We start from the raw sequence: 14145 nt of genomic DNA on the forward strand, positions 1-14145 counted from the left end.
AAATTTAAGTGACCAACACATCACAGCTGTTTGACCCCCCCAAAAAAATGACTTTACTATAGAAGTCTGAGGTCTAACTCATGCTGTGTGTCTGGCACCAAGTACAACTGGCTCCTACCCTCTCCATATGGCTCCAGCTTACTGTTATCATAAAAGTACTGTTTGCTCATGCTAACAGCCTCTCCCTGTGCCTGGGAGCAAGGAGCAAATCATCAGCTGCTCCATAATAGATGCCCACCGCATCCATGACTCGCTGTAATTTGAAGGCAATATTAAGAAGAAGATACAGCCATCACACAAGCAAACACGGTTATTTCCAGTGCAGATGGTATTTAATTTCCTGCTTGTTGCTGTTCCCTAGACAGGAGGACAGCATCAACCTGGGGAACATCTCTGCTACTGGGCTGCAGCACTGTATGGTGGTGTCCCCAGAACATGACTCTACCACGCAACGGCACAGCCTACGTAGATGGAATTTGGTTCCACCTGTGCTCAACTACCAGCAACACCTTTAGGTACCTAGTCAGGAGAACAGGGAAAGACGCTACCTATCACTGGTCCATGGGACACGGGAATAATCACAAGACAGAGCTTACCGCGGACACTTTGCTCACGATGTCCCTCGCGACGGCAAGGCCCTGCGCGAAGGTGCGGGCAGCCACGAACGCTCGTGTCACTTGTAGCTTGAGCTTCCGTGGCACGTCCCCAAAAGGCTTCAGCTGCTCGGTGTACTTGCTGACGCACTCGAGGTACTCGTCCGTGAAGTGGTACTGGGGGTTGACCAGACGGAACATGCGCTCCAGCAAGCGCGCCCAGAACTCATTGAGCATCTCCTCCAGGTTGACGTTGCCACCCACGTAGTACCGCTTCAGCTCCACAAAGAGGTCCTTGAACAGCTCCGAGTTCTGCATGTACAAACGGCCATACGTCCGCACAAACATGTCATTCAACGACTTCTCGGCGTTTTCGAGAAGTTCTTTGAAGAACTCTAGAAAAGAGGAAGAGAAGCCATGGTAAACACCAGCATTGGGTTGTGTGTTCGCGCACTTCTACAACCACTGCCATTGCTTAACTGGAAAATTCAGCGCAATGAGAACATGGCCCAAATGAAATGGAAAGTTAAAGGTCTCCCTAAAAATTTTCAAAACATTTATGTATCTCAAAATTCTTGATTACTCTTCAGAAACCAACCCCCCCAACCTCTCTCAAGATCCAAAGACCTGCATGAGTGAAATCTCTCTTGATGCAAATCTGAATTACATGACAAAAGTCAGCAAAATGAAAAAAAAAAAAAGGGCACACCAAAAAAAAGGCCAGTCTCTTATGTTCCCATTCAGCCATCTTAAAAGATGCAATTTCAAAGCAAAAGACTATTGGAAAGCAAAATGAAAAAAAGTTTTTTTGGTTTTTGTTTGTTTGTTTGTTAAACAGACGTTTTGCGTAAAGGGGTCTTTCTTTTCAGTTCTTGTCAATTCATTTTCTGGAATGATCATAAACCAGCCTCAAAAATCAACAAGTTTTAATACATTTTAAAAACAAACCCAAAAATCTACCTGTGGGTTCTTTCTCCCATCTTGCACGTTTGTCAGCTCTGGGGCAGGGCCTGTCCCTAATTACGTAATTGGTCCTGACTGCAGACAGGGCTTCAGATGTTTGTGGCAGTACAAAAAAACACAATTAAGCCAGAATTTGCTCAAAATCCAAGGGCTAAACACTTGGCACAAGAACGACAAAGAGATTTTTCAGATGATAGCGGACGGACGGGGGCCCTTGGGTTTCATCACTTTCTAAAAGCAAATCCCCACTTCAGTTCACCCCCCCAGAGCACCAGACAGCCCATGCCGGAGAGCAGCCACTGCCAACGTGCCGTCACCGCATCTTGGCAGTGCCACATAAGTCTCCGACGCCGATAACAAGCTGACCTGACCATGTCTGGCACGTCAGATGCATCTGCCAGGTCAGTTTAAAGAACATCCCCCGCCAAGACAGTGCCACCAAAGCCTTGGCACGTGGGTCTAAGAAAGACCACCCTACTGCAAAGCCTTTGCCTTGGAGATTTGGAGTAGATGGGTTAAATTAAAAAAAAACATAGGGGAGGGGTCCATTAAACCAAACGCATTTGGGCCATTTTGGAACAAAACTCCATGCTACTTGGCCTTGGGAAGGAGCTAAGGAGAGCAAGGGTAGGCGCCACCAGGACAAACCATCACGTGCCAGCAGTGCTCACGCCGGGCTGCCGCCCGTTTGCTCCAACCCCACGGGGGACGCCGGCACCCCGGGGCGCGGGCGCAGCCTCTGCACCACCACGCACGGCACAGACGAGGAAGCGTATTATTTTATGCATGCCACCAGCAATTGAGGATTCTGACCTCTGCTTTTCTGTGACTCATATTCAACAAATATTTTTTAATAAAACATGCCTCTGTGGTTTTTTTAATCCTCAAAGGAGTAATGTTTAGAGCCAGAAGTTGTTAGAAGGAGTGTGGGGGGGGATATTTTGGCCCAGTGTGAATTTAAACCTTGTTAAAATGTATTACAAGTATGCTGAAGTTCAGATTTTCGTCTTCAAAGTGCTCCAGTACAAACAAAGCCTAACACAGAAAACATTTTCTGGAAAAACTGAAACATTCTTCAAGTTCCTGACGAACAAAGTCATGGGGCTCTGGGCCTGACATGGCTGTATATAATACAGCCTCTTAGGAGCACAAAAGAAATGATCCAGGGAAGAAGAGATTGATTTCAAACACCCGACACGTCCTCTGTCCAGTATCAGCAGGAACCTCCACTTTCGTTCCCATGACTGGCATTTCCTCTCCAGGAAGATTTTTTTTCTGTGGAGTTTATACTATAGAGATTAGCTTGGTGTATATTAATTTCTAATTCACTTAATCATTTTGAAGGCTCACTTCCTTCCTTTGCTCAGACCTTTCAGCATAACCAAATAAGTTGTTTATTTAAATACTTTCATGCCAGGCACAAGAGCCGGCAGATGCATCAGCAAACTCTTCAAAAAGAATTAAGATTTTGAAATGATATTGATGGGAAATCTATTAAATACTCCCAACCACCAGTCTAAAGGAACCCAAAGTAATGTTTTAAGCCAGGAAAGTTATCTCAAGTAATACATCCATATTATCATAACCAATTTATTCTCCTGCCCAAGCTTATTTTATTGGTTACACTCCATAAGTGGAAGTTGAATAAACAGTATCCAGGCTTTACAGCACTTCATCTCTTAGCAATTTTTCATGTGGGCTAGAACCAGGTATATTCATTAATTAACCTGAAAAAAACCATGCAACCTAATTAGCAGCAAATACCTGTGCACCTGCAGTTTTCCAGCCAGCAGCTTTTCCTTCCCCAAAAGGAAGGTAAATAAAGGAAATGAAAACTTCCCACCAAAACCAGCCACTTCTAAAACCCCAACACAACGCTGCGGAAGGAGGCACCACGTACACGCAAAGCCGTCATTTCTGGTTCGAGCGCCAGCCAGCGTTTTCACAGGCAGAAAACACCCGTTGTCAAATGCCGCTTTCCAAGTAAGAAGGGGCGGAGGAGAGAGGCGGCTGCGTGTCCGCAGCGCAGTCAGCACCCACCCTCCCGCCCCGCCAAGCCTGCCCGCCAGCACGCGCCTGCGTCCCCCAGCCCCACGGGCGGGGACGCTCTGGCGCCTGGCGCCAGTGGCTTGGCCCATGGGCGGCCTCGCTGGCACCTCGAGGCTCCCGGGGCGGGGACGAGGTCGGGCAGGTGGGGAGAAGGGATGCCGAGCACGGCACCGGGGACGAGGGGCCACCTCACGCCAGCACCCAGCGATGGACCCAGCAGCGGGACGTGCACAGCGACATCTTCCTCCACGCAATGCACAGCACTCTTGGTCAGCAGCAGGGATTAAATTATTTTTATTATTATATGTATATATGCACACCCCCCCACACACGTTTTACTCTAGCTATTGGCATACTGTAAGTCTGCATCCTCAGTTTCTGTCTCCCCATCAAGAAATCAGCTTGGGCACAGTAAGGAACATTAAGCTTTTCTCTGTGCAAATCATGGGCATAGATGTCTGCAACGAAGAGAGAAAGCCCAAAAGTCCTTTTTATGACTTAAATGCTAATCTGACTAGTAACTCCCTACATGTAATTAGATATTAATTCTCCCCTTCACAGAAACAAGCTGATTAGCAAACACCAACATAACCCAGCATTAACCTTGCCACCACAAGAAGAAAAATGGCAGGTTCCTCTCTTAAGTCTTGACTGTTTGCTGGGTAAAATAAATGACCACCTTTCATTTGTATTAGAAGTTGACTTGTTCTCAAACAAAGCAAACACACAAAGGCCTCGGTTGCTTATTTTACAGCACTGTAAAAGCACATTTTACAGCTGTGTTGCAAGCAATCTGTACTCATTAAATTATCACTCTGACAAGCTTCCTGTGAAAAGCTGTCAAACGCAAACATTTTTCACAGACGACAAATCATACTTTGCCGGTGCTCTCCAAGACACTGCTATCCGGAGGGATGGCAGGCTCTCTTTTCCCTCCCAGTTATCTTGTTTAAACTCCCAGAACAAGGGCTGGCCCCTCTGTCGACAAACAGGCATAAGCACACACACAACGCCGGGAAGAGCTTCACAAACTGACCCGCGGGAGCAGCACGTGGCTTAGAGGTCTCCCTGGTTCTCCTAGCTAAGAGCAGAACATGGAGAGATGTCTGGGTTACACGGAGAGGACAGACCGCAGACAAGGCACTGGGCTAATGTGGCTCAGCCAGCTCTGGTCCAACCTGATACGGGAGCAAGTCCACGCTTTACTACCTCAACCCATCTCAGCTAAGCCCCGCTGATACAAAGGCATCTTGTCACTCGGGGCGATGCTCAGGAGGATGAGCGCAGGGGTGAGGGTACCAGCGCTGCCGTCCGCAGAGCGCGGCCAAGCTGCCCGCTGGGACCGGACCAGAGGCACACCACCTTTCCTAACGCCAGGAAGAAACTTCAAAATTTGTCTGTATTGCAAAATAAATCCTGTGGATGCTATGGCCTTTGACGCTCAAAGGAAGATGACATTTTCAATGCAATTAACTTTTAGAGATAAAAAAGGCAGTAATCTGCACTCAGGCAATCTACAGCTCCGGGCTCTGTTTATTCTTTTAACCCGTTTGAATTTCAGGGTAGAATTTCAATGCCCAACACTCAGGGAAAGCCTAGAGATGTCATGAAACAGTAAGAAAGACTAGATGTGACATATCTGGTATTTCTGCAATAAGAGTCCTGGGGGAAAAAAAAAAAAAAATAAACAAATCGCTGCTTTTGAACAAACACTTCCATAAAAGAGCACAGTGGGAAAACATAACCGTAGTTACTTGGTAATTTCCTTTTTTCAGGTAATAAGATGTATTACCTGTTTGCAGCTTGAGGGCAGACCAGCCCTGCCAGTAACCCAGCGCAGGAGAGCACCGCACCTCCCCAAGGTGCTTCCACATGACATCAGTTTCCACTGCCAGAATAACTCAAAGCAACCTTTCTTCCAAATTGCGGATACATGAGCTACTTGAAGAAACACAATCACTCCACTCACTGCAAGGCACAGGGCAAATCCCACCTCCAGACAATACATCCACTTCCTTGGATTTTTGTACCCACTATTTTTTTTGATCTTGGATTCATAGGTCTCATCTGAAAATAACCTTTTTTTAAGTAAGAAGGGATGCAACATTTTCCTATTTCTCGTGCTAACGTTTTCAGATATATTAAGGGTAGGATTTTCATACAAGAGGGCTTTTGACGAGGAGAGCCTGCTGATGTAGGGCACAGTCCTACCTATATCAAAGGCAGCTCCTGGAAACTGGATGAACACATCAAAGGGGCACGTTCCCCTTCACCCACAGGCAGGTTGGGCATTTCCCTACGAACGCTGGTGTGGTGACAAAGGAAGAAGCAGCAAAACTGCCTGGCCTGAGCTGCCTCCTGCCACCACCAGCACCATCTGCCCCTTGGCAGGACCGAAGCACTGGTGTCCTCTGCCCCTCCAGCCACGCCCCAGGCAGGGAGTCCTCAGGGCTGAACCCATAGCCGACCACCATAGGAGTGCAACGTTTTGCCTTGAATCTCCTGATCTTCAGGAATGAAACGCATTTATTTCGGAGAATAATTTCCCGGAGAGAAGCACGGCGCTCCACGGCACCCTGCTTGCTCCTCTTCCAGCAACTGCAAAGAGTCAAACCATGAGCAAGCCAGGGCTCAGCACCAAAAATTCACAGTTTTTAGAGCAGAGAAAACCTTAACTGCAGAGCAAAAAAGGCAGTCTTATCCAAGAGCTCAGCAAGGCCATTGAGCCAACATGCTCTCTACAGATGCCCATCTGTTGGCCATGTTCGGGTGTGCTGGTGTCCTTCCAAAAGCAGACCAGGGCTACCATGCACCCTTCTGCTCCCAAAGGCTGCTGGACATCCTACATTTCCCATGCACCAGGTTTGCTTAGTTTAGAGCTGTGTTTTCAATTGGCCTTATTCTGTTTGAGGTTTCCAAATTAACTACGCAAACAGATACCAGGTAGACATGCAATTACTCAACACACCTTAAAAAACAAATAAAACCAGGCTCAAGCACACAGAGAGAACATGCTGAATTTTTATGGGCACAATTAATTACTTTCAGATAATTTGCCACCCAGCTTTTCAGATATACTCTTAATAAATTGTCCAGATTATGATTAATTAAGGACCGTCTGTCTTACCAAAACCTTTAATTTGCTTGTCTGCATAGACAATTATGCTTTCTAGTGTGTACAGGAGAACACTGCCACAAGGAGATTAACTATATTTTAGTCATAAAATGGTTTACTCATAAAATGTCCCCAACAGCAAGATGGATTCCCAGGCAAATGCTCTTGCCCGAGCCGCGGCCCCGAAGGCTGTGCCGCGGAGGGGCCGGCACCGGCACCGTCCCACAGAGACGTGCATCTGTGGATGCAAACTCCACCCTGCAGCTGCTCCTACCATGTGAAGCAAAATTCAATCCAGGCAGATAAAAGGAATTTGGAGGAAAAGAGACAAATGTTTCACAGCTCTTTTCACCTCGAAGGTGAAGCCATCCGTAGCCATGCCACCTACTCCAAAGGAAAAAGAGATTTTTTTTTTTTTTCCTAAATGTGCCTCATTACTTTTAATATGCCTTCACTTCCTTTATTGCATATGCCACATTTGTAATTTCCACCAAGGAAAAACAAACCATAGCTTAACAACCTTTTTCCAGAAGTGTTGAGAAACCGATGAATACATAGTGTTAACACATTTATTGAATATGAACTCAGGAAGGGCAGGGCAAATCCACAAGCTGTTTCTCTGTCCTGTTTTCAAACATGTGTTAGCACTTACTGACATGGGAAGAACTCTTCCGCGGAGTTTGAAGAAGTACAGGCTTAAATCATGCCAGTGTCACAGCAACAGACCTGACCTTGGAGAACTGGGAGGCCCAACAACATCTACCCAAACTTTGCTTGATTAGTGAAAGGTTTCAAGACAATAACAACAACTAGGCTGCAGCCTCATAGGAGAAAAAAGAACCATCGGGAAAAAAAAGGATTTCTAGAACTTCTTGTTTCTTGAGGGCCCAAGAACATGATCTTCATCTGCACCCCAGGGCTGGCAGGAGCCCAGAAGAGCAGGGAAGAAGCTAAAACACAGCATGAGATTGCCGCCATCACACTGAGACCAAGCTCGTTAAAAGAATAAGAAGCAACGAAGGAGGGGAAAAACCAGTATGGAGATTGCTGTCTGTGATTCAAGAAGCAAATAGCAGCACATTGCATCCTGCTACATGTAACAGTCATCCCATGAATTAGGAAAGCAGCAACAGCAGAAATGCCCTTGGTCCCCTCTTGGTCCGTCCCGCTGTGCTGCATCCCACACAGCAGGACGAGCCCAGCCTTTGCAGCCTCCTCGTCCCCATTTCCAGGGACCGCCACTACTCACGCGTCCCATTCTGGGTCAGCTATAGCGGGTTTCTCCCGCCACTCCCACGCTGCCTCCTCCCTGAGCAGCAGGTCCTTCATTCCCAGCTCCTCCATCCTCCTCCTCGTCTCCACAACTCAACAGCCGTCTTCCCCAATGCACCTCCCTTGCTGCTGCTGCTTTTCCCTCCATTTGCTTGCTCTTCTCTCCCCTCCCCCCTCCATGTCCAATTTTCACTGCACCCATTCCTCAATCTCAACTGACCTTTCAAACACATCTATTATTTCTCAGCTGCTTTAGCCTGCTGACCCAGGTCCATTTGGTACCAACACATCAACTTCCCACCCCAAACAGCAATCATCATCTGCAAAATCTGGAAGCGAGTTCCTTTGGGTTGCCTCCCGCGTAGCCCCATTTAGATGAGCTTTCTGGGACACTCACTAAGGTATTTCACACGTACGTATTTTTCCAAGCCTCCCGTCCTACGACTGCTGTTGAAGAGCTTGAGGAGGACCCGTGCTGCTGAACGGTGGGGATGGCTTTCTCGTTCCTGTTACCTCAGTTCCCCTCATCCGTTATATTTGCACAGAGAGCTCTTCCAGCTAGGGCCACCATTTGTTCATCCAGCATGCAAACAGCTGGACACTAAGACATTACAGTACGTTTAACACTAACAAAATAGCTCCGGCTCTGCACCCGTGGAGTATCACAGCCCCAAGCCCACCACAAGACCCCAAAATACCACCAACCCAACGGGCATCCAGGGAGCAGCTCTCAAGACTACTCAAGCAACAGAGCCGGCACATAGGCTAGGTGACTCCTTTGTGCAGGAAGGAGGAAGAGAGAGTTAATTTTAAACAGACAAACAATAGCTCATTGACTGGTTGACAGCAATTAGTAACCAGAGAGCACCAGGCACGTTTCCTGTAGCCAAGTATAAAGCGCACTGCCCGCATCTTTGCTTTGGGGGGGGGGGGGGGGGGGAAGGGGGTAAGAGCAGTTTACCTGTGATCTTAACAGCAGAACTGCTTGGACCTGAGATGGCAGAAGACTGTTTGATCCCTCCAAGCCCATACACAAAGCAGTTTTGCCCATTGCTGAAGTCTTTGGTCTGTTACAAAATCTAGTCTCTCTCTTCCCCCCCCGAACCTACAGGGCAGGAGCCTCCCCCTGTGAGATCTCCTCCTTCTGGGATGACTTGACCTCAGGATCTTTCTGAGCCTCCCAAAACAGAGGTCTGGTCCCCCATTGTCAGACAAGCATCACCCTTCTCAATGAACAAGACTAAAAATCACAGTGGTTTATGTACCTCCTTAAAAATCTCCAGATGGAGAGGAGCCAGTTAAAAGAAAACAAAGAATAAACAAACTTCCACTGTACAGACAGCAGACAACTTGTTTCATTATTGTTGCAGTGAGTGGGAAAGCACAAACAAAAGCCCGCAAGTGGGATTTTCTAAAGGAAGTGTGTTGGTGGTTGCTCCCTCCTGCTTCTCCTACACCACTCCATCCCCACCCTGCGCAAGAAGAGGTCTGAAACCAAGTCTGAAGGACTGGCTCTCAGCAACTGCTTCAAACCAAGTCTGAAGGACTGGCTCTCAGCAACTGCTGCTTCTGCAAAATTTGAGGGACCTTCCCACTGTTTTCTGCCCTGGTTGGTATAAGGTTTGGTGCCATCCCTTTCTGGAGACGGAAGAATGAGGCTGTGCCTTCATCTAGACGTGAGTGGCAGCAGATAGACAAAACCACTGTATTATTCCTATGTTAATGATGCATCGTCATGGGCGCACTCGCCAGAGGACGGGTTGCAATGGTAGAGCTCTCTCCACCACACGGATTTATTCAGAAGCACAAACACCACGCAGCTCTGGCACAGCAAGCATCAAAGGTCCAGCAGGTCTCTCCTCTCAGCACTCCTGCTGTGCCACAACACCCGGAGCTGCCTCCTGCGGAGATAAATGCGCCGGCAGCCAGGACTAGCCCCACGGTCCTGGATGCCACAAACACAAGGGACCCTGGCACACGAGCAGGATGAGGCCCCAGGTCTCTGCTCTTGCAGGCAGTTTCCAATAAGACAGTTAATGCGAGATGAAGGTCCCCAAAGGGCAGTTATTTTGGTAAGGCAGAGCGTCCCGATGGTCTGCCAAATTCTAACTATAGGAGCGGTGGGCTGGGCACCTGTGGGGCTCATCTTTCACCGTTTGCCTCCGCACTGTGCGGGGAGCGGAGAGGAGACCACCGAAAGCTTTCCCTCGTCCCTCCTGTGTCATTCCTGGTTATTAACACTTCCCAGCCACGTGTCCTACTGTCCCAGCACACCTCCCTGCTAACTCCTACCTGGAGACAGCGGCTGGAAGCCAAGGGTTATCTGAACAATGAAATCTAAATTCAGAAATGAGGTTACTGGGGGGGGGTGGGGGTGTCCCCAGTTTCAGCAGTATGGAAGGTATTTGGCCAATGCCCCCCGGACTAGTCACTCAGATGCAGCCACAACCCAGTTACTGGAAGTAATTCATGCACCCCGGAGTAACACAGGGCTTGCACTAGAAGATAAAGGGCATCCCAGGATGCTTCAAAGATGCAGGCCACGACCGTGCTTTATACCTGTGGCTATTTTGCCCGAGACAGACACGGAGCCCACAAACAGGGGTCCCTCACCACGCAGCAGAGGGGTGGGTGCACCACGGTCTCTGGGACCCCCGGCCGGCTCCTGCTGCCTGGGTTCGGTTCCTTCCTGCTCATTGTCCCAAAGGGGTTTCGTTTTACGCTTCTGTATTTGTTTTATCTTAAATGCTAATGGAAAAGTCAGGGGGAGCGGATCAGAAACGAGACTCTCGGCATTTAATAGCTTCCCAGATGCTGGCTGGGGCTGTGCCATTTCATACAAATCCTTCTGTCACTTGGGCATTGGGAACGCCAAACCTATTGCCAGCCCAGCCCGGGGATGGACCATCACACGTTCATCTCCTGTACATGTCATTCCTGTACAACAAGGGTTGCAGAAGCTTGCTCACCTTCCCTAAATCCAGAGCATGCAGAAGAAAGGGACAAGACTTGGTTTACGTGCAACAGCAAAAGCGTTTATGAAATGCAGGGGCAGGAGAACATGCAGCCGCTTGCCGGTCTCAGCCCCACAGGGCAGAGGCTCAGCAGCCCCTCCGCTCATGGGGGCTTGGGGCTCTGTCTGCCCTAATCACTCTGCAACCAGCCTATAAAAAAGTAAAAAAAACTTGTTTCCCCCCTCAGAAAAGGCCTAGCACAACAGTTACATCTTATGAGAGATTTAGGAAGTGTCTTTAATAAGAAAAAACTAAAAACATCTTATCTAGGAAGCAAGAGAATAGCAGAAATGCTGAAGAAGAGTTATGGGCTATGTCCTGTCCCTGCTCCAGTTCCTCAAAACAGCTGAGCAATTTCCCCAAAGCACTGCTTGGCTAGCACAGACCCGGGCATGGAAAACTTCAGCCTAAAAGGGCAAAAGAGGTGAAAGCTCAAGTTTAATAAATGGGACCAAGCGTTTATGCAATCTTAATGTCACCATTAATCCTATTAATGTTATTAATCCCTGGGAGAGGGAAGGGGAGGGCACTAACTAGCGAAGATGAGACAAGGCAAAGGAGATTTTAAAACACACACCACCACCACCCCCCCCCTTTTTTTTTTTTTTTTTTTTTAAAGCCCTGACTGCTATAACTGCTTCCGTGGCATGAGATGTCATCGCAGTTGCACAGCTTTGTGGCTTTCCCATAGCTGTTATTGTCACGGAGGGAGATGCTTACATGGACAGAGAATCTCACGCACAAATTTCTCAGTGAAGCCCATAAACATCTATCTGAGATCATGTATGCCAGAAAAACCAGCAAATCTTCACCTTAAAAACATCTAGCAATGGGGAATCTGACAACTCCCATAGTATTTTTTATTTTATTAAAAAAGCATTTCCCTTACTGCTGAAAATATATCCCTCACTGCCACAGTGGGATCAGGCTAGTTGATTAAGAGGAGATAATACATTTCTGTATGGCTTTGGTTGTTGTCAGATCTGTTGTCAGATCAGAGCAATTCTGGCAACGGTTCCAACGGCACACAGCGCTCCGAGAACAGCTGATGCGAATGCTCCAAAAGCCACGGGGCACCACAGCCTCCATCCAAAGGACGTGCCACCACTTCGACTGTCCTTCTGCAGCGGCAACTGCTGCAGAGGTCAAGCACATAACGGAGGTAGCAGGAGTTTGCTTCTCCTCTCAGACCTCAATGTCAAGGCTGAGAGATTAGCAGCCAGAGAACCCGCAACGAAGATTTTGAAAGAGCTTGAGGACACAGTTTGCTGCTTGAGCTGCATCCTGGAGTGGCCTTTCGCAGCACGGGGATGCGTCACCCTGCAAGAGGAGCATTCGTCCCACTTGCTGGGAGACCAGTTAAGTGAAGTGAATTCAGTCTCTGCAATAACTCCTCTTGCCTGCTCAGTCCCTCTACACAGCTGTAGCTCAGAGGATTTCTTGTTAAACAGAGGAAGGTGCATGGCTCGTTTTGTGTCAGCTTTATTTTCATTTGAGTGGATTTAGCTACTAGCAGTGAGGCAGCCCTAAAGAGCTGCAAATGCTAAAATCGGAGCATGGGCCCATGCTCTGAAAGGGATCGCGTGTTTTTCAAATCCCATACCTAGAGGTTGGGACAAATGCGTGGGTATTGATCATCTCCCTCTCCTCTAGATTGGGCACATTACACCACAAAAGGTGGGAAGAATTACATTGGACAAGGAGAACTCAAACGTGCAAGGCAGAACAGACCACAGCTGACCCGATGACCAAGCACCAGGACCGAAGGAAGGAAACACCACACCACAAGCAGCCGATCACTCAGTAAGAGGCTCTTAAAAACAAACCAACAAAACTACCACAGCACTCTCAGTCATGGCACTCCAAAACTTTTGCAGAAGAGTCTGAGAACCTCAGACAGGAGACTCCCTAACTTGCCCCCACCACCAGCAAGAGTGCTGCTGAAGAGGGGGTGCCTTCAGCCTCCAGGTGACCGGGCTGGCAGGAGAAAGGCAGTCATGATTAAAAGTCTTCCAAGAGGTAAATGATGGAGGATGGTAATCAGTTAATCTCTGCTTCCACCCCAGGTAAGATTAAAAAAATCCCTAAATCATCTTTGTCTGCAGCAAATGAAGACTGAGATCTGATATTAGCAAACGCTCAAAGACGGGGCCATTAGGCTTTGGGACAAGCTGAGGAGGTTGCTAATTCTCCTTCATTAGTTTCATACAGGGCAGAGAAACACCCTTCAGGGACAGGCTGGGCACAGTAAATCCAGCTTCCAGCAACAGGATCGCACCATCCCCTCCCAGATTTGCCTGTCAAGGACTCCCAGGGCTAAGATCAGGATGAGACCAGCGCAGGGCATGCTGTGAGGGGCTGACGAAGAACCATGCAGCGCAAACAAAACAGCTTGTACAGGGCTCCCTATCAAAGCTCACCCATTTTGAAGCCTTGTGCTTTGACAGGTATCCAGCTCAGCTCAGCTTAATATCCCCCTGCCATCATGCAGCCCTGCAGCCATCTCTCACCCTACAAAGGGGAAGACACACCTAGCACTACGTCTGCACCACGTCAGGGATGCTAATACAGTGAACCGTGCATGCTCTTTGTTTTCAGTGCTGCATTTCAAAAAGCCTCATTGTTAATTTAAGGTGAAGCAGATGCTGTTCCTCTGGTCTCTTTGAAAGGGCTTATCTATGGGCTGGATTTCATTAAGTGTCTTGTTCTGCATTTAGTAAGCTTGCAAGTCTAGACACTTTAGTTCTCTCTCTATCACCCCTTTGGTGTACCAGCAGGTAGAGACAACAGAGCTTAAGAGGGAAATATTTAGCTAGCAGATTTAGATGCTATCAAGATTATTGCATAATTCCACTTTGATTCACTGCAATTTCATACCCAGGGACTTTTTCGCTCTCCCGAGCGCCAATCCCTTTTGAAAGAAAGGGGCTGATACCTGCTGCAGTAGAGTAGAGGAGGTCCCTGGGAAGTTCAAGGCACAGACTTGGGAATATTAGTAGAAAATCCATGTTGAACCAATGAGTGAACACGGCAGAAAAAGGTCCAGAGGAGCTGTGCGGTGGAATTGCCCTCTACTACCAGATGGCGATGATGATTTATGAGCAGAACAAAAGTCTCAGCAACCCTGTCCACCTGGCTC

At 48.0% G+C, this 14145-nt stretch overlaps 1 protein-coding gene across 3 annotated transcripts in view; it reads right to left on the reverse strand.

Moving 5' to 3' along the window:
* GPC4 (glypican 4) overlaps positions 1-14145 on the reverse strand; it is a 70515-nt gene that overhangs the window by 23618 nt on the left and 32752 nt on the right. For all 3 annotated transcript variants that reach the window (XM_075512744.1, XM_075512746.1, XM_075512745.1), the window contains exon 3: positions 597-988. In XM_075512744.1, the coding sequence (XP_075368859.1) occupies positions 597-988 (392 nt within the window). The remainder of the gene's footprint in view (positions 1-596; positions 989-14145) is intronic.

The sequence above is a fragment of the Mycteria americana genome, chromosome 10, assembly GCF_035582795.1.
Source record: "Mycteria americana isolate JAX WOST 10 ecotype Jacksonville Zoo and Gardens chromosome 10, USCA_MyAme_1.0, whole genome shotgun sequence".
Lineage (NCBI taxonomy): Eukaryota > Metazoa > Chordata > Aves > Ciconiiformes > Ciconiidae > Mycteria > Mycteria americana.